This window comes from Myotis brandtii, unplaced genomic scaffold (assembly GCF_000412655.1).
Source record: "Myotis brandtii unplaced genomic scaffold, ASM41265v1 scaffold181, whole genome shotgun sequence".
NCBI classification, from domain to species: Eukaryota; Metazoa; Chordata; class Mammalia; order Chiroptera; family Vespertilionidae; genus Myotis; species Myotis brandtii.
In genome coordinates, this window is record NW_005356712.1 from 2553401 (window position 1) to 2575161 (window position 21761).

The window sequence follows — 21761 nt, forward strand, 5'->3', positions numbered from 1 at the left end:
CCCAATCGGCCCTGCTCTGAGCCCGACCAGGGGCTGCACCTAGGGATTGGGCCTGCCCTCTGCCACCCAGGAGCAGGCCTAAGCCAGCAGGTCATTATCTCCCGAGGGGTCCCAGACTGCGAGAGGGCACAGGCCGGGCTGAGGGGCCCCCTCTCCCCGCCGAGTGCACAAATTTTTGTGCACCGGGCCTCTAGTCTATATATATATAAAACCCTAAGTGACTGTTTCGACCAGTCACTATGATGTGCACCGACCACCAGGAGGCACGTGGAGCAGAGGATGTTTAAAGATATACCTGAAGAAAACTTCTTTGTCAGTAAATGTTTGGATCTTTATTTGATTTGGTTTGATTTAGTTTGATTTAGTCTTTATTTGATATGGTGAGCCACATCAAATGAGCCTCACCAGTTATTCAACAAATATCTACTAACTAGAGGCCCGATGCATGAAATTCGAGCAAGAGAAGGCCTTTCTTCTCCTGGCTGTGAGCACCGGCTTCCCTCCAGCACCCGGGACCCGGGCTTGCCTCGCAGCCCTGGCTTCATCAGGAAGGTCATCCCGTCTAATTAGCATATTATGATTTTATTATTATAGATTGTCTGCTGTGTGCCAAGCACTGTTTTAAGCACTAAAAATAATATGAATGTACACAAGAAAATGATAGCTCCTGAATTCATGGAACCTATATTCTAATGAAGGAGTATAAAAACAAATAAATATGTGATGGTATAATGTCAGGTGGTGATAAATTATTTATAGAAAAATAAAGCAGACACAGGGACAAAGAATGGCAGGAGCTGCTGTTATGTAAGGATTAGAAAACAAAATACACCCAACAGTAGTGTGGGGAGGGGAGGAGGATTGAGGCAGATTCTGACAAGAATATTCTATACTCTAGCAATGCTTTTATTTTATTATAAAGTTTCAGGTTTGCCCCTAAGTTATAGCTTCAAATTTACTAAAAAACGATTTCTTCTTGTATAATTGAAGCACAGGAGTAGCAAAATAATTTCCTTTCTTCCTTTCGTTCTCATCTTGAAATGTGCAGCCTATACTTACTTCCGGGGATCTTCAGAAAGGACTCTTTGCAGAGGAAGAGATATTTTATAAAAGCAGGAGCAAAAGCCAGTTTCCCTGACAGCAAAGTCAGGGTGAAGAACCACAGGACATGTAGATTTTTTTTCCTCACAATAGTCTTGTTCCTTCGTTATATCTTGTTAAACTTACAAAGAAGTAAAATCCATTCCATCATCTAAGGCCTACCACATTTCTCCCATTTTCCCAATATCTTTAAATTATAATTTCACGTAAGTGAATTTTCCACATAACTGAACCTTTTCCTTTAAAAAACAAAACTTCTTCCTCCCACTTTTGATCATTGTCTGTGTTAAAATATAAGATGTGCCTCTCTACCTTCTAAAGCAGCGGTCGCCAACCTTTCGGACGTCACGGATCACCAGTGGTCCGCGGACCACCGGTTGGCAACCACTGTTCTAAAGAATGTATAATGAACATAATTTCAGTTCTTGCTGGCTCAAAAACAGTAGTATTTTGCAAATTCTTGGAGTATAAAACAACTATATGAGGGCATTGTGCCTTTTCAAATAGCCCAGAAACCTTTGTTCATTTTCATTTGGTTGGTGGTAGGTATGTTAATCATGGAATTTCTCTCTTTCTCTACTGTCAAGCTGTCAGAGAACAGCAAATAACCTTACCTCTTAAAGTTCTCAATCCTCTTTCTCCCACTTTTATTCCCTCTTTCTAATCTGCTATAGGCTGAGAAAGCAGGAAACTGAAATATGTATTAGAGACAATTTTGAAAGTGAGGGCCGCTTATGCCCAGAAAAGTTTATGGACTTTGGGGCAGATATTTTCACTCCTTGGAGGCCCTTCTACCTCTTTCCTGGTTGTACAACTCTTCAAAGGGGAGATGAAGTTGCCAGAATTCTGACCTCTGAATAAATTGAGCAGCTATCACATTTTCAGTCATACACTATATATGACCACAGAAATAGAAAACAAAATATACACAACAGTAGTGTAAGGTGGGGAGTAGGATTGAGGCAGATTATAACGAGAATAGTCTGTACTCTGCATTGCTTTTGCTTTGCTATATAGCTTCAGATTTAAAAGTTATAAGCCACTCAGCTACTATTTAAAATTATAGTCATTGTTATACTTGTAAGATAAGGTAAACATCAAGAGTTCTCAAGTAAACTCTAGAACAAAGTCCACAAAATGGGACTTGAAGAAGAGAAAAGCATTATATTTATCTTTTTTAAGATTAATACAATATGAGGGACTACATGGAATGAAAATCGTATCTTGTTATTTCTGCAAAATCCATAGAACTGTTTTATGTCCATTTATTACTATATCTATATCTTGCACCTAAAAATATGTTTCTCATTATTATTTTTTGCTATTTTCTCCTCCCTCAATTAGCATGACTTTGTCCGACGAGACCGGCCACTACGTGTCCTAATTGACCTCATACAGAGGACAAAAGATGCTGTTCGTGAACTAGATAACCTACAATACCGCAAAATGAAAAAAATCCTTTTCCAAGAGACACGAAATGGACCTTTGCATGAATCACAGGAGGATGAAGAAGTAGGTTCAGTTTATTTTAGCAGGCACTTATAGAGTGCCTACTATGTGAAAAAGTTCTAGACTGGGCACTATAAAGGGGATAAAAAAGGTAAGGGATGCTCTCTGCCTTAAGAGACACAGAGTTGCAAAAAAAGACATTCATGAAAAAACTCTTACATAAGACAAAATTTGAAAAATGCTTTAGAGGTATATCTCCATGCAGGGATCCATAGTGGGAAGATAAGTCTGCTGGTGGGGATTGGTGAAGGTTGTATGGAGGACATGATGTGGGTGATTTTTGACAGAGGGCATAGGGCATTTTAGACTCAGGAAAGTGCTGTCCTTTAGAAAGATTATCCTACCAACAGAATGTAAGATGGATTTCATTGAGTGACTAGTTCATGCATGAAGTAAAAAGGGCAGTGTCAAAGGAATGGGGAACAAGAAACACTTTTGAGAAACACTGTAGAGGTAGATTTGATAATGCTAGGACCTTAATGAGTATGTCAATACCCAGAACAGAAGGAACCAAGGAGAAAGAGTAGGTTTAAAATTATTTCAGTTAGGTGCCTATGGAGTTTAAGGGCCTAGCATCGTATGCCACTGGCATAGTATACAGATGGAGTTTTCAAAGGAGAGAGAACTTCCTGGTTTCCCATTCAAATAACTTGAGAAGGATTGGTTGGGACAAGGGTAATGACAATTGAGACACCTGAACAGTGTCTAGCAATTGGTTGGGATATACAAATCCAGAACATAGGAAAGAAGTCTGATAAGGGGTAGTTGGTTGGGGATCAAGAGCTCTAAAATTATCATGAATCAAGGAGTTGATTGTAGAAGGAGAATTCCATGTAAGAAAAAGAAGACCTAGGAGGTAAAGGCCTCGCAGATGTTAAGAGAGTACACAGTTTCAAGGAGGGAACAGCCAGTGCCATCAGAGGCTGCCAAGAGGTCAAGTTATACCAGAAAAAAAATGTTAATGTTTTACAAGTAGGGCATTCTGGGTGACCTTCATAAAAGCAGTTTTACGAGAATAGTTAGGATAAATAGAAAAATTACTATTTAGAATAAATGGGAAGTGAGAAAATAGAGACAGCAGAAGTTGGATGTTTTAAGATTTATAAATTTGGCTGAGAAGGAAAAGTGACAAAGGGCAGTATGTAGAGAGGTACATGAATATGGGGCAGGGATTTTCAGATTTATATGCAGAGGGGAAGGAGCCAAGCCAGAGGCATCAAAGACAGAGGAAAGAGATATAGTTATAGAAGTGGGATCTCAGGAAGTGCTTAGGATGGGAGCAAGAGTATTTGAGCACGGATTAGCCTATCTAAAACTAGATCAAGAGGAGGAAAGGAATGATGAATCTTACTTTAGCTTTCTGATATAAAATAAAACAAAATTATTACATTGATAATTATAAAGTAAAATTCAGAAAGCTGAATTGGATTATAAACTCTCGTGATTACATATATACAAATGATTCTCCTTAAATGGGAAAATAAATCTATTAAAAATATAATGTATTATATAACATTTTCAATTACCCCATTACCTACGTATGCCAGTGACTCCCTACATGACCAAGTAACAATTCTTTAAAGTTATATATGTACATATGCTTCTTCAAAAATAATGTTTATTTGGAACTAAGTTGCTTTAATTATACTATTTAATCTTATATCAAAAGATATTCCATTGTGATGGATAAATTATATGTTCTGATTATTTTACCACTTCTCAAATAGTAGTCTTTAGACTAGTAGTGATGAATACCAGTATTATTTAACAGATATATTTAATAAGATTACAGAGGTAAGCATGATAGAATTGCTTAAGGGAGGCAGAATTTAATTACCTATCCAGGACAGTAGAATTAATAATATCCCTGCTTAGCTATGAAGTTACTCAATAATGACTTGCAAAGGAGTATATTGCTTGTCAAATCTCTGAAAACTCTTTTTATTCTATTTTAGTTTCAAGTGACCACTGCCATATTTGCAAATATCCTTGAGGTCACCTGTCGCCTGCAGTCTTTCTCTAGCACCTTGATGTTCCTGGAGGTCTCTTACAAACCTGGCCTGATTCTGCTTATTAAATAGCAATACAATAATATGATAGTTGCATATGACAGGGGAAAGCCCTGGGATAGCAGCATTTGGAGCCTTATGACTCATGTCCAGAATGGCCCCTGGGGAAGGCATAGAGTGAATTTGAGATGTCTGAAAATGGTGGGGGAGTAGTGGAGCCACTACATAAAAAGTTTATCTTTGCAGATTTGGCAGAAAAGCAACCTGGCACTGCAAAATTGAGTGTGCTTAATAGCTTAGTCAATGGATTGGCGCTTTATCTCCAGTCATTTTTTTTTAACCCGAGTGCCCCGTTTTTATAGGACAGCGAACATGGAATCAGCCTGAGCAGGGAAATGGACAGCCTGGGGAGCAACCATTCTATCCCAAGCATGTCTGTGAGCACAGGCAGCCAGAGCAGCAGTGTGAATAGCATGCAGGAGGTCATGGATGAGAGCAGCTCTGAACTTGTCATGATGCATGATGACGAAAGCACAGTAAATTCCAGTTCCTCTGTTGTACACAAGAAGGTAGGTTTCACAGTCCCCTTCAGAGCACTAGGCTTTGTCAATCATCGTGAAGCCACCTCAGGTCACTTAGCATCCAGATATTTAAGTTACCTTTTTACAACAGAAGCATGGGACTAAACCTAGCACTGGATACGTTCTCTTATAGTAAAAAGGTAATGAAGGACTGTGTAAGCTACATCTGTGCCTATTTCTTTATCTTCCTCTCCTTGTTACTCTGAAGTCTACCACCATCAATAAGTAAAAATTTAAAAATCCACAAATCTCCAAGTCAAAGAAACCAGTAAGTCCCTCTCTAAACCAATAACCTTTATACTGCAGACCTTGAGAGTTTCCTGTGTAAAACCTTTGGGTGTGCCCTTTTAGAAGAATGCCTTTGCAGAGTTTGCTTCTTAATGGATATTCCCAAGATACTGTGTGTTTTAGAAACACTTTCTGCTCTTTTCTGTTGTTCCTTGTATTTATTGTTTCTAATTCTTCTAAGACTGATTCTCTGTCACCTTAAATACTATATTCTCATTTTTGAAAGAATGATTCTGTTTTTTATTTTTACTTTACTTTTCCAACTACAGATCCTCATTTCATACAAGCCTATCATGGTTCATAAGTTGAAATACTTTATGAAAAAAAATTTAAGCTTCTTTCAAAGCAATTTCTGTAACATGAGTATTTCACAGAATTATCAATAATTTTTTTTTGGAAGAATTCCCAAAAGTGTTTTGAGTGACTTTAGGGAATAAGTTCACAGAATGGAATTACAGAGGAAAAAATCCCTTATAATTTTGTTCTTATTAGGTATATATATTTTAATCCTCACCCGAGGATATTTTTCCATTGATTATCAGAGAGAATGGAAGAGAGAGGGAAAGACAGAGAGAAGCATCAATGTGAGAGAAACACATCGATTGGTTGCCTCCTGCACGAGCCCCAACCAGGGCCCCGGCTAGGGAGGAGCCTGCAACTGAGGTATGTGCCCTTGCCCAGAATCGATCCCGGGACCCTTCGGTCCACAGGCCAATGCTCCATCCACTGAGCCAAACTGGCTAAGGCCTTATTAGGTATATTTGAGGTGTATATGTACTTGTTTTAATAAATAGCAACAAGCACATTCTAATTCTAGTGAGAGCGTATTAAAGAATTTTTTTCACTTAGACTTCTATTTGTTGTGCATTATTCTTGGGAAGAAACGAAAATTAAACAGGTAAGGATGAAGGGCAGGAGAAAATACATTGGTCCCTGGCTGTGAATAATGGAGGGATACATATTTATTTTCTGAATTGATTAACTTATTCATTTATTAAAATAATACTGGTGGGGACCTCTATTATGTGCCAGGAACTATGGTAGGCCCTGTGGATACAGAGGAAATAAAACAGACATAGTGTTTTCATAGAGCTTATTATCTGTAGGGGAGATTAAGCAAATAATCATACTAATAACTATATCATGTAATTATGAAACTTGCTCTGGGTAAAAGGAGGATTTAATCTAGCAGGAAGTAGTGGAAAGCCTATCTAATAAAGTGACATTTAAGCTAAAACTTTAAAGACAAGTGGAAGTTAGGTAACTTGGGGTGAGCAATGGGGGTGAGTCAGAAAGCAACATGTGCAAAGTACTAGAGACAAAAACAACTTTATATGTTCAAGGAAGAGGGGAAAGGTCAGAGGGGTTAGAGCTTCGTGAGCTACGTGGAGAGTCAATTGAGACCAGACAGACAGCAAGGACCCAGGTAATCAGAAAGCCATGGAAAAGCGTATATCAGACAGATGTAGAAACGTGCTAAGAGTTCAGCATTGCCAGCTGGCCTTTGAATACAGGCAAGTGAGCATATATTTGAAGGGTAGAAAAGAAGGTTTTGTGAGGCTCTCTTTTTGGAAGGAGCTTGCATGGATGCTGACATCTGGCTCTTTCCTTTCTATTTCCTCTGAGGCTCCATGGGTATAGATAGAAAAAGAAGAGACATTCTGTTGGATTTTTTTCCTCCAGGACCTCTTAAATGGGAACCCAAAATTAGAAGAAAGATGCTACTGGTATAATCAATAAGAAAGAAGACCCTTGCCCTAACCGGTTTGGCTTGGTGGATAGAGCATCGGCCTGTGGACTGAAGGGTCCCAGGTTCAATTCCGGTCAAGGGCATGTACCTTGGTTGCGGGCACATCCCCAGTAGAGGGTGTACAGGAAGCAGCTGATCGATGTTTCTCTCTCATGGATGTTTCTAACTCTCCATCCCTGTCTCTCTCATCCCCAGTAGGGGGTATACAGGAGGCAGTTGATTGATGATGTTTCTCCATTGCTGTTTCTAACTCTCCATCCCTGTCTCTCTCATCGATGTTTCTAACTCTCCATCCCTCTCCCTTCCTCTCTGTAAAAAATTAATAAAATATATTTTTTTTAAAAAAGAAAAAGAAAGAAGACCCTGGTCTCAAATTCATTGAGGGTTTTCATTTTAATTTTGGCATGCTGGTATAGAGCTTTCTTGTGATGATGTGGGTCTTTTAATACTTTTTCCTCCCTGGTGCAATCACTTAAGAAGAATAAATGTTAATTTATATTTTGACGTAAAAGGTAGTTGTATTTGGTCCACACACACACACAAATGTTTGTCAGGGAGAATTAAGTTATGTAATTTATTTCTTTTTTTTCTTATGAGATAGAGGAAATGTGATGGAAGAAAATTGAAAAACCTTTTCAAATAAAACTTTGAATGAGTTAACTCATTCTACTCTGGGTACATACCCAAAAGAATTGAAAGCAGGATCTTAAAGAAATGTCTGTACACCCCTATTCATAATAGCATTATTCACATTAGCTAAAACATGGAAGCAACCCAAGTGTCCATCAGTGGATGAATGGATAAGCAAAATGTGGTACATACATACAATGAAATATTCTTCAGCTTTAAAAAAAGAAATCTTTTATATATATTATTGATTTCTGAATGGAAGGGAGAGGGGGAGAGAGACAGAAACATCAACAATTAGAGAGAATCATTGATCATCTGCCTCCTGCATGCCCCACACTGAGGATTGAGCCCGAAACCCAGGCATGTGCCCTTGACTGAAATCAAACCCAGGACCCTCAGTCCACAGGCTGATGCTCTATCCATCGAGCCAAACCAGCTAGGACAGAAAGGAAATCTTGACATGTGCTACAACATGGATGAACCATGGGGACATTATGCTAAGTGAAATATGTTACTCACAAAGACAAATATTGTATGATTGCACTTACATACTTAGGGTAGTCAAAATCATAGAGACAGAAAGTAGAATGGTGGTTGCCAGGGGCTCGGGAGAGGAGAGAAATGGGGAGTTATTGTTTAATGGGTATAGAGTTTCAGTACAGTATATACTGAACTGTATACTTAAAAATTATTAACATGGTAAGTTTAATATGTATTTTGCCACAATAAAAAGAGGAAAATACATATAAGCAGACTATAAAATACAACATATTATATATGAAACCTTAATGTTAAATATGGTATGCCTGTGCTTAAAAATATTTCATCTTTAAACACAGTAGACACAAAAAAATATTTAGTTTATATTTGTTGGTTCATTTGAATTCCTAAAAGTTTTTCACTTAAGAACATAAATGAAATAGGATCTGAAACTCTCAGTGAAAAAATTTATATAATGGACTATAGGAATGAGGAAACTAGTTTATAATTCTATCTGCCACTGTTAATTTTTCTTTACTTTGGATAAGTCACAAACCTCTTTGGGCCTCAGTTACTCCATCTGTAAAATTAGGAGTTGTTCTGTATGATTTCAAAGATCCCTTCCAGCTCTAAAATTTTGTGCTTCAATTCCTATAATATTTAAAGAAGCAAATCTCTAATGTGACCCTCAAGCTATTTTGTAGAGGTACCTCGGGAGCAAGCCTTATCCACACCTCACCCAGGACAAGTTCTGCTTCATCTCTTACATTATATATTTGGACTCCACTTAAGATTTCACTTGCAAAAGGGTTGGGTTTTTTGTTTTGTTTTGTTTTGTTTTGTTTTCGAAAAGCCACTCCTGTGATCAGTCCCTTTTTCTCCATGTAGATGGGATGATAAGTACAATATATTGCATGTAAGTAACATTGATGTCACAGGTTGGATTTTCCAGGAAGTAGAGCTGAGATGATTTATCACAACAGGTTTTTAAAATTTATTAGGCATTTCTTTTGGGATGAATACCTCTGGAAGGGAAGAGAAGGAAGCAACATTTATCAGAAGGCAAAGTTGAACTGAGATGTAGGCCCAATGGCAGCCTCAATCAATTTCCCAGGGAGCTCTGGAGTTAAAATGGTTCTTTAGAGTTGGGCCAGAATGGCCAGGCCTTGATACCCCAACCTAGATCAGTCAATGAAATGAGCAGCCTGGGGAGAGTATGAACTTGGGCAAGGCTGCCCTCTACAGCCGAAGCAGTTCCTCAAAGAGTTGACAGCCAAAGACCACTGCCAGCAGTATGCCCTTCCTTAAAGGAGGTGGTGTACTTCTGAGGCTATCATCATTTGTGACCACAAAGATTATTTAGAAAGAAAGCAATCGATATTGTTATGCAAAAGATTTACCAGTTTTGTATGAGTCCAGGTCCAGAATCTTAGTAAAGCCTATATATCACTAAATTATATTATAAACAATGTTCTATCCATTATCTTATTATCCCATTTTATTTTCATTTTTAAAAAATATATTTTTATTGATTTCAGAGAGGAAGGGAGAAGGAGAGAGAGATAGAAACATCAATTATGAGAGAGAATAATTGATAGCTAAACATTATGCTATTTTGGTTCACTAAGTATAATGGATTAAAAGGGTTAAATAATCTTAAGAATTATCTTTATGGTTTGAGAGACTTAAGTGAATAGAGTTTCTCCAATAATAATACTCAATAAGAACATACTTAATAAATATGAACATCCAAGAATAAGGGTGGGGAATTTTTTGCTCCCCTGGATGGTTGCAATCAAGCAAACATACCCTAAATTAGTCAAGTCATAGATATGAAATAGATTATCATTTTAAATAGGGAGTAACTTTTTTTTTATTATTGCTTTCAGAGAGGAAGGGAGAGGAAAAGACAGAGATACATCAATGATGAGAGAGAATCATTGATTGGCTGCCTCCTGCATGCCCCCTGCTGGGAATCGAGCCCACAACCCAGGCATGTGCCCTGACCAGGAATCGAACCGTGACCTCCTGGTTCATAGGTCAATACTCAACCACTGAGCTACACCAGCCAAGCTAGGAAGTAAACCTTTAAAGGCCATATATTCCTAGTAAGAGTGTGACTTTCAATTAACTGCTCTGTAAAGATGCCCTGATTTTAGCAGGACAGTTCTATCTCAGATTAAGCCCCAAAAATGTAAAGTGGGACATTAAATTTCCTCTGACATCAGAATCTCAGGTTACTTCTTCCTCTCCAGTCTTTGCCTCTACTCTGGTCTTTCCCAGGCCCTGAAAGGATCCTAATCGAATCTTCCTTTTGAGCAAGAATGATTTGATAAATCTAAAAGTATATTCTGACAAAATTAACTTCAGGCACTTACTTATTTTCCCCTGGCTAGTGTTGCCACGCTGCTTTTTCCAATAACAAGAATATCACCATTTCTCCCGACTGGCAGGACCTCTCTCATCACCTACTGCCCAGCAGTGTCTGTCACATAGTAAGCACTCAATGAATGTTTTGTGAACTTTTATAGGACACAACTCTGCACCCTAATTCTTGATTATTCACAAGCGGTTACAGTGCAAAGTTTTAATCCAGATTAGTTTTTGGCTATCACCTAACCTGCTTCTGAGCCTCCACTCTATTCCTTCAAATCATTGTGTATATAGCAGTAGCAAACAGATTTTAATAGCATCCTAAGCAGCAAAGTCTAAGCCACTATTTTAAGTGGGAATAGAGAGAGCAACAAAGTCTGTTTTCTTAATTTGTCAACTAAAAGGTATACTTTATTTTGTTAAAGTCTAAAATTAGTTACCTTTGCCTGCTGCTGCCTTCTATTCATATAGCTCATTACATTTTCATATATTAAAAGTTTTTCTGCATTTATTCATTATTTTAGATATCCCTAAAGAACTCTAGTCATCATAGCCCCCTTTCAGCGATTATTTCTAAAAATCATTCTATCCTAACTCCTAAAGCTTTACTTGGCCCTTCTTATTAGTCATTTTTTTCCCCTTCTTTAAAAAAAGAACAGCTCTGACCAATTTCGTGGAAGAAAAAAAAAAAGAAATGTCCTTGAGGGAATAGGATGTTCTAGTTTAATTTTCCCTTGCTTCAGTGGCCTTTCCTATTATTTTTGCTGAAGAGCAGGGCAGGTTCTTTGACTCTTCAACTCACATTTGGCAAAGTAAAAGTAAATTAACATATGAAGGTAATGTTTCTTAAACCGATCACTCTGCAAACCCCCTCTCTATAGTAACATCTGTATCCTCAGCGTTCTGCTAGTCATTTTTCTCCCTAATGGCTATCTTTCCAGCTTAAGGTATCCTTTCCCATCTTCCCCCCTTCCTCTATCCCCAGGTTTTGACAGTTATACCTGCTTAGGCAGTAATTTAATAATTTTGAAATGAACAAAACAAAAGAGAGATGGTGGGTTTGCTGATCCTTTCTCCACAGCATGAAAAGTGTTGGAATCTATAGAAAGGTTTCTTGTCACCAGATAAAAGCCATTTTTAGGTTCCCCTCTTCCCCCGATGTAAAAGTGTGTGTGTGTGTGTGTGTGTGTGTGTGTGTGTGTGTGTGTCACTATTTTACAACTTTCTTGGAGTATAGAGTGACAGGTTTTTGTGAAATACAGATTTGAATTTTGTTAAATAATATGAGAGAAAATGCCATTTTTCTAACATCTCAGACCTATATTCTAGAGCTTATTTATCCAGCAAACATTTACTGAATGCCTAGTTATCAACCAATATGCTAGGTGCTAGAGTGACTGAGATTTTTCAAACCACGTTTACTCTGCCTTCAAAACTCCCACAATTTCTTGCATAGACAGATAAGTAAATGTGTTGAGTAGTGTAATAAAGGCATATCCAAAACTTAGAGTTGATAGGAGTGATTTCTAGAATTAATTTTGAGTTAAGCTCTAAACAAGGGGCTACACCTGAAATCTTCAATTTAGAAGCATAACTATTCAGACACTTAGGGAAAACTTCTAACTAAAAGTAAAGCCCCTTGTCCAGGGTATAATCGTAAAAAGTGTGTGCCTCATGTTTCACATAGTTCACTATGTTGTATAAAAGTTCAATTCTTTTGACTAAAGATTTGGAACAGATATTACACCAGCTTGTTTTTTAATCTGAAGAAGTTTTATTACTTATGATGAAAGAATGTTATAAATTTACCAAGTTAACATAGATTTACTTAAAACTGGTCCTAGATCATATTGGTATTTCAAAAAGCTAGTTTGTTTGTTCACTGATGATAATGTTTTAAAGATAAATTATAACCAAGATATATATTTTGTATTTTTAAGCAATATTTTTTAATTGTTTTGAAAACAATTAAAATCACCCAAGGATATGTTTTTTTAAATATATTTTATTGATTTTTTTACAGAGAGGAAGGGAGAGGGATAGAGAGCCAGAAACATTGATGAGAGAGAAACATCGATCAGCTGCCTCCTACACACTCCCTACTGGGTATGTGCCCGCAACCAAGGTACATGCCCTTGACTGGAATTGAACCTGGGACCCTTGAGTCTGCAGGCCAACGCTCTATCCACTGAGCCAAACCAGTCAGGACAAGGATATGTTTTTTTTAATTATTATTATTATTTTAGAGAGAGAGAAGCATTGATCGGTTTCCTCCCATACACGCCCTTACCGCGAAACCCTCAATGTAGGTATGTGCCCTGACCAGGAATCGAACCCACAACCTTTCAGTGTATGGGACAACACTCCAACCAACTGAGCCACACTGGCCAGGACTATTTTGTCTTGATAAAGTAGAACATGATAATTGTTCTTCATATTCTAAAATCATTCTTCAACATCAAAGAAGATGGCCCTCCCATCATTTGTAAATAATCTTCATAGGTGCCTAACTGCATAAAATAGCAAACTGACCTTTTCCACTATTAGCCTTAAAATGTGTTTAATTCAGAAACTGGGAGCCAAGTATAGTCATTTTCAAAGGGACTGCTTGCTACTTAAAGGGACAATAACCAACAGACAGTATATCCTGGTGAAGTTGATAGTTTAATTTGCTCATACTTGCTTCTCAAGTCACATTTCCCCATTTTAATGGATTCATTATTTAAGTTGTCTTCAGAGTTTTGAACTTGTTTTATGCAAAGGAATTGACTATTTTAAAATTCACTTTCCTATGTACTTGAAATAAATACCTACTCATTTGTCCCATTTTGGGTTCTCTTGCATACCTTAATGTTGGTGATCTGTTATGAAACTGCTATGGAAAATTAAAAACTCTTTTTTAAAAGAAAAAATAAGGGTAGTAAGTAAAGAAACAGCATTATATTTAAAGTATATTAAAATTTTATACCTATTCTTCAGACTAACTTCTAAAATAGCATTATTTTAAAAATAGACCTTACTGGGTTATTTAATTAGCTATGTGTCAACCAAAATCACTATGATTTTAAGTTTTAATTTGTCCAGTGTATTCCAAGATCCTTAAGTTTAAAAACTTAGCTAATAGAATGTGACTTTTAATTTAATAAGGAGGATCCTAATTCAAACGTGTTCATTTTTATGAGAGAAATTAAAGTAATAATATTAAAATTATACATATTTGCACATAAATTTGTTTTGTTTTATTGTGTTATGTAAGGAGTGTGGATTCTAGTGTCACTGGTTATCATTGTAAATCAAGTCATAACAATTTGAAACAATGGCTGCCACATCATTTGAGATCTCAGTCGATGCACTTAATGTTACCTAACTAATCCTCACCAAAAACTGAGTCCTCAGGCCTCTACCTAGTCTATCTCTTCTGGTTGCTGGCATTTAAAAGCTTCTTGCTTTTCTGGTACTTCAATATTAAGAAAGATCAATTTTGGAGGTAAATGTAATTTGTTAATGAATATTCAGCAACATGAATGGTGGCTTTCTCTCTAGAACCTAAATTTAGTGCATAAATTTCAGTCCCACACCTAATCTTTCTTTTCCTTGTGAAATAAGAGTTTAGATTTCCCAGAAAATAACATTGAAAAAATTTAACTGACCTATTTATTTTACAAAATTGAAAAATATGGGTTAAATGCATTTTTAATCTTCAGCACTAACAGCATTTTTTGCAGTGATGGAAATGATATCTGCACCATTCAATATGGTAGCCATAATTAGTGTCTCCCTGAAACATAGCTGGTGTGACTTAAGAACTGAATTTTTACATTTTAACTTAATTTAAATATCTATGTGGCTAGTGGCTATCTTATGGCACAGTAGTATAGTAGAACATCCCTTAAATTTGATATATGTGCCCTCAATGGCATTTAGGGTCCCTTAATTATTTTTTAAAAATAGATCACAATACAGTAAATTGAAAAAAAATCTCTAAATATAGATATAATGGGAGCTACCATCCCAACATTCTGAAGCATTCTAAATTTATAAAAGTATAAAGAAAAGCAGCCCAATGATAAATTTAATCTTGGCTCTTGGCTTTTACATAAAAACATAGATGTAAAATTTAATGTCCCTCAAGGAATATATGTGATTTGACTTATCAACATTTTAGAGTATATAATAAAAATTTATATTTTCTAAACCTTTAATTTTGTTTGCTAATGAAGGAAAGGGCAATTATTTAAAAAATTCAAGTAGTCATGGGCAAAATGCAAAACTGAATTTTCACAAATGGTTTCTCCTAAACCCCTAGGGAAATAAGAGAATTAATTTCTCCTTCACTATCCTGAACATGTACTATTTAAAAATCCCCCATGGTTGTACATGTTTTTGAGCTATTAATTATTATAGTCTCTTCTTTTCTGCAGGGTCAGACCTACTTACTGACTGACCACTCCATCTTTTATGGAGAGACACATCACCCTTTGAAAGCATTTTCCCCTTTAAAAGTCATCTCAGTTGCATTTAAGAAACATCCATTGCTGTCCTTCCAGGGAGTGTTCTTTTTCACTGGGTGTTACAATAAGACTAATCACCTTTGCCTATCAAGAAGCATGGGCTTGATTAAATCAGTCAAGGGCATTAAATTCCAGCTTCTCTCACACTGGTGAGCATACCGAGACTGAGTTGAGGAAGAATTTGTGAAACTATCATTTGGTTAAAATTGTATGCCTGTCTCTTTAAATCTAAAAAAAAAAATCCTTTCAGAAGCTGTAGAGAGAAGGTGCTAGAACTGTGTACGATCATGACTGGAAAGCAGGATCCCTCAGTGACTGCCGAATCTTCTCAGCACAAGATAGAGAGGCAGTTCAGCACAAGCCTACACTGGTTCTAGGCAGAACGATGATCCTACCGAACAGAGCGCAAATAAAATTAAATTGAGAAAGCAGATCTTTCAAGGGAATGAGGCGGAGGCTCGCTTTTATGTTAAAAGCAACCAGCATCCTCCTTGCTAGACATGGACATGACATTTTTAAAGGAATTATTTGGTTACAGCGTTTTAAACAAACTGTTCTAAGGAGTCTGTACATTGCATTGTTTTTTCTATTCTTTTTTTCTTTTGCATATATGTGATTCTGGAGGTAAAGAAAAAGCCTGCCAGGGATTCAGAAGGCATCCCACTAGCGATCAGCTGACATTCCTAACTGAAGGCTGCAATGTGTTGCTTATTCATTTTGTACCGTGGGAGCTGCGGGGACTAGCAGAGAGCTAAACTATGCATTTCAAACAGCAGTGCTTGTGCAGAAAGAGGGGTGAGAGAGAGGCAGCCGGCGAGGAAAGAGCACAGCTGGACTTTCTCCTTGTTTTTATCCATTTCTGCAGGATCATGTATTCATAAGGGATGAGGCGGGCCACGGCGATCCCAGGCCTGAGCCACGGCCTACCCAGTCAGTTCAGAGCCAGGCCCTCCACTACCGGAACAGAGAGCGCTTTGCCACGATCAAATCAGCATCTTTGGTAAGCAAACACCCCTCTACTCACCTTCCCTTCCTTCCCCTCCTCCCCATCTGGCAGCCTCTCGCCCTCCCTGAGCCTCTCTCGGCTTCATGGATGGGAGGAAAGGAGTCAAGAATGTTTTCTCCCTCCTAATAATTTTATTCATTTTAGAAAAAATCTGTTGGCATAGCAACCTGATCTCAGATATTTTAGCATTGTCTACGGCATGGGGGGTGGGGGGAACCTTTGTGTGTGTGTGTGTGTGTGTGTGTATTTATATATGTTGTATGTGCAAAATAAAAGGCCTTTAAGATGAAATTGCTATTATATCTAATTTTAAAAAAACTGTTTGTCTTTTCAGTAAAATAATAATGCTAAAAAATATTTTAGAGGGATTTGATGTATGTGTATGCAGGGCACTAAGCTTCTTTTTATATAGATTCATGTATATCTATAATGTATACACAGATATCAAAAGGTAAAACACAATTTTTTTAAATATATGGTTGCCAGCTACTGTGTATAATTGTAGAAAATAGGATAACTTGCTTCCTAGGGATGGATTGCTGGTTCGTTCTGGTTCATTCATTTATTTATTGCAACAATGGTAGTGGCTGCACTTCCCCATTTAACCCCTGAAGAATTTCCCGGCACCAATAAAGCAAGATGGGCTTTGTAGGAGAGGATAGGGATGGTTGTGGAAGAAAAAATACTGTAGGATCCTTCAGCATTTTTACTATTGCAAATGTGATTGCTGGATGCCCTTGTAGTAGCAAAAGGGGTGTGTGCTGGAAGAGTTAGTTTTCATGCCTCCTCCCCTTGGTCCCCAGCGCGTGCGCGTGCGCGCTCACACACACACACACACACACACTCACACACACTCTCTCATAACGTTTCATCCTTGGCACTCTAAACTCTCTTTAATCTTTTGCTTCTGAATCTCATTTCTCGGCCAAAAAATTATTGAAATATTAGTTGTTTTGCCTAAATTGATGTTAGAGGTTACATGTGCAGGAAGAGTTAGTGTACACTGCCTGGCTATTACATTTAGAACCTATGATGACATCATCCAAGGCCGACCCAGAAATGATTATTTTTCTTGTCCTATTTTTTAAACCTGATTTGCCTTTTATTTCTCAAGTCTTTAAGAGGCTTCGATTATCTTTGGAATTAATAATGGATTATAATCTTTAAAAACCCAAATATAAGGAAAATGGGAGTTAAAGCACCCACATATTGCTATGCCTGCTGCTATTTAAAAGCAAGCAATTTAATGTAGACTCCTTATAAATAATAAGCCTGTTTGTAAGTTTCTTTGTATAGAAGTTCTTTGTAATCTCTTTAATGAACAATTTTTCATTTTAAATGAATGCTATACTGTGTAATGGAGATCTTAAAATGTCCACTATGTATTTGCTAGTGATTGTTAAGCACCTTAAAAACATGCTTCTGAGTCTAAATAAAGCATGAAATATTAAATAATAAATATCTTCATGCCATGATATCTGACAAAAGAAGAAATATGGTATTTATGGAATGTTACTACTTACCACTGACTCTTGTGAGACTTGTAACCTTTATTCAGACCTGTTCATGTTGAAATGAGAGGAAAAAGATGACCAACCACTGAGAATCAGAGCACCATAAGCAGGTTTTGAATGTGAAGCAGACATTATACCAAGTGGATTTCCCCTCTCGAGGGCAGGTTCTCTGCTCTTCTCTTCTCACTTGCCACACCCTCATTCCCACATCATATATTCATGACCTCTCCTACCTCCTAGTAAGTAAGATACTACTACTGCCATGCCAGAATGATCTTACGCTTGCATTTGTGAGCTCACCCGGCGCTGCTCTGTGTACATCAGCCATCACAGCCTCCCTCTCTGTGGAAAATGAAAGCTGCTTCCCTACTAGGCCACCTCAGGGCTGTGGGCAATGTCCTCAGGAACCCCTCTGTCTTCTACAGGCTTCATAGTGCCCCTCCTGAGAACAGCTGGGATCCGTCTCTCTGGTGGACTTTTGATTTGCTAAAAGGCCCCTGCCCCTATATTAAGTTAAAAAGAGTAGCTAATAGGCTGTTGCTGTAGTCACAAAGTAAGTTGGGTTTTTTGTTTTGCTTTGTTTTGTTTTGTGGAAAACCCTCTTCAAATGTAATGTTTTGGGAATCACAGTGGGATTGATGGGAGTTTATCAGAGTTTAGTGGTATTTGTATCTAGTGGTTTTTAGAGAGAGAGAAAAAATAATGGAAGGGAAAAGTGGTATGATATTGTATGATTCCACATCCCGTTTTGGACAGTCTAACTATTGGCATGGATATTTCAATGTATATTACCAAGTACTTCAGTTCTACTACCAATTATATTATTTTAAAGGCTATTGTCAATCAGAATATATAAATTAGGACACTGGAATATCAAAAAGAATACTCTAATTTTTTAAAATATATTATGAATCTTATCCATTTTTCATGGATCCCAACCCAAATGAAAAAGGACTAAAATTACTTAAATGACATAAAAGTAAGAGTAAAATCATGGGGAAATGAAGGTCTAGTATAACAAACAAATCATTGTTGAACCCTCTCTTCATTTCTTATAATTGGTAACAATAGTATATTGATTGATTTTGGTTTTACTCTTTCTTTACAGTCTTCTAGTAGAAGTGGTAATAAGCCACAGAGTGATCCAAAGGTGAGCAGCAAAAGAGAGAAATTTAGAAATGAGCTTTTCAATTACTAGATAAATAAGTGATGTGTAAATGTTTTAAACAGACTTGCAAATTGAAAAAATAAATTATGGTTCCTCAAATTTGTTTTATCAGCCTATCTCTTCTACATACCTAAAAGAATCCTAGCTCTGTGGTTTTCCCCTGAGCATTTCTTTCTATATTGTGCTTTTGAATGGGGTCATTGACAGGTATATAAAGCCTATGTACTATAGGCTTTTACTGCTGGATGTTTTTTTTATTAATTTGGCACCTTAAAACTGAGATTTTTATTTTATTACGCACCCTGCACAATTGCATTTCTAACGAAAGAAAAACAAGGACTGCGAACCTTGAGACCAGAGGAAACCTTAAGAAAACTTTAGAACTATATATTTAATAATAATCATTTCAGGGAAAGATTATTGACCTTATTTTTAAAAATTAGGAAAAGTAAGGGCATTTCATGGAATCTTTTAAATTTTATCCTTTTTTCTTCTTCTGTAAGAAAGTTCCTATCTGGCTGATTCGTTATCTGGAAAAGGGAATAGTTTATATAGTTCTTCAAAATTACTGACTTGTTGGGCCTTTGACACCTGCCCTGGGTCATTGGCTGTTCCCATAGTAGATGTTAATATAAAGAGCACCAAGACCATAGCTATCAGACAATTCAGCTTTTGGTCCCATGAAGGAATTCTCACTGGAATGCTACCACACAGGTGAATTTATATTAGAATACACATTAGGGAGAAGGACCTACAACTCTTAGTTTCTAAGCTCCAGGAAAGCATGTAAGAGAAAGTAGTTATTGTTCTATCTAAGCAAATATAGATTATTTGACATTGGTTTTACAGATTCAGTAGAAAAACTCATATACAAATGGAGTCTTCATTTGGATTTTTAAAAATACAACCTGATTATTCAGCTAATTGTGAAATTGGGTACCTGAATGAGTTTGATAGACAAGCATAAAAGTATTAGAGCCTCAGCAATAAATGCTACTGTTTCACCTCTCCTGAACCCCACTCTACTGTTTCTAAATGCTTGAAAAGGTGTTCTCTTCCTGGATAGTGTATCAGAGGATGCTTAGCAAAATATTGCATATCTCCCCTTTCCTTTTTGTTGGCTTCTTAATCTCACTAAGATCATTACTGATACCATTTTTCTTGTATTGTCCAATCTGTATGCCTATCCCTCATGACCCAAGACTTTCAATAAATGAATATTGAATGAATGAATGGACAAATGAATGAATGAAGTCTCTTTCAGCCCTGCTTCCACATCAGAATTTGGATTTATAAGTGTGCATTTCAAAGTTCTTCTTGTCAGTTTTTCTGCATAAGTCAGAATTGCCTGTTACTTTTCCCATGAACATAAAATGTTTTTCCCCTAGGTATTCTAAAGAGTGGGATGTCAACATTCTAATGCCAAAATGTACTCACTATATTCTTTTTAAGAATTGGCTATAAATTTCATTTGTTCTAAGTTCTGATGGTAGCCAGTTTTATTATAAGCATTATTTTGATTCTTACATATAATTAATCCTATAAGTTGGCTTTGATCTCTTAAGAGGGTAACATTATCAGCTACCATGCTCCTCTTTTGTGTTCAGTAAGTTGCTTATTAGCCTTCCAGTGCAATGTCCTGTACTTGGTAGGCATATAGTACACTTTGGGTGATGTGGTGTGTTGTAAGTCCATGTTTTGCTGGAATTAAACCAGGTATAATGGAATGGCTATAAAAACTTTCTGAAAAATGTTGTCTTCCTTTATGGGTTTTTGTTTGTTTGTTTTGTTTTTGTTTTTTTCATATTATTCCAGGTATATGAATAGTTAACAGTTCAGAAATTATATATCCTTATAATCCACAACCTGGATACAAGTACAGTTTTATTGTTCAACTTGCCTTTTCTCTTTGACCCACTTCTGACCTATGTCCCCATGACCAGAAATGCATAGTGGAGGGAAAAAGAGACAGATTACTCAGAGGCTGGCAGGAGAAGGAAGGGAACCAGAACCTACTGAACATTTCCTAAGTGTCAAGACACCTTGCTAGACACAAGTGTTATCTTATCAGTGATCTCATCGTAGGGGTGGTTCCTCTTTACATATGAAAACTGACTTAAGTAATTTGCCCAAGTTCAGTTACATAGTAAGGGATGGAATGAGATTTGCCTCCAAGCAATCTACTGGGTGTGCAAGATGAAACTGCTCACTTTTAGTTGATCACATATTTGAGTTCAGGATTGTGAAAACTACAGTCCCTACATTTCTTTTTTTTTTATTTTGTTTTATTGCTTAAAGTATTACAAAGAGTATTACATATGTCTCCTTTCCCCACCCCCTTGACAGTCCCTCGGCCTCCCCTACCCCCCAGTGTCTTGTGTCCATTGGTTATGCTTATATGCATGCATACAAGTCCTTCGGTTGATCTCTTACCCCCCGCCCCCCCAACCCTCCCTGGCCTTCCCGCTGTAGTTTGACAGTCTGTTCGATGCTGCTCTGCCTCTGTATCTATTTTTGTTCATCAGTTTATAATGGTCTTTATTATCCATAAATGAGTGAGACAGTCCCTACATTTCTATAACCTTCTCTCATTTCCAGACTTACTCAATTTGTTACTTGGATTTACCACTCTCTTCAGCTTTGATTGTTTGGGGTGTTGATTTCCTTCATTACCTCAAAACTGAAAGTTTCATTCATTTCTTCTTTGGTGATATGAATTTCCTCAGGCAATTTTAGAGCCATAGGATCTTAGTTCAAATTCCAGGCTTTATAAAAATTAAAGAGGTAAATTACATGAGAAACACATCTTAAAGCATAAAGTATAATAAAAATTATGAGCTT

General features: G+C 37.1%; 1 protein-coding gene across 2 annotated transcripts in view; it reads left to right on the top strand.

The window, feature by feature from the left end:
• The window catches only part of TAOK3 (TAO kinase 3), a 142227-nt gene that overhangs the window by 92243 nt on the left and 28223 nt on the right, over nucleotides 1-21761 (top strand). For both annotated transcript variants that reach the window (XM_005863779.2, XM_014537693.1), the window contains 3 exons: nucleotides 2446-2613; nucleotides 4982-5188; nucleotides 16098-16232. In XM_005863779.2, coding sequence (XP_005863841.1) covers nucleotides 2446-2613; nucleotides 4982-5188; nucleotides 16098-16232 — 510 coding nt within the window. The remainder of the gene's footprint in view (nucleotides 1-2445; nucleotides 2614-4981; nucleotides 5189-16097; nucleotides 16233-21761) is intronic.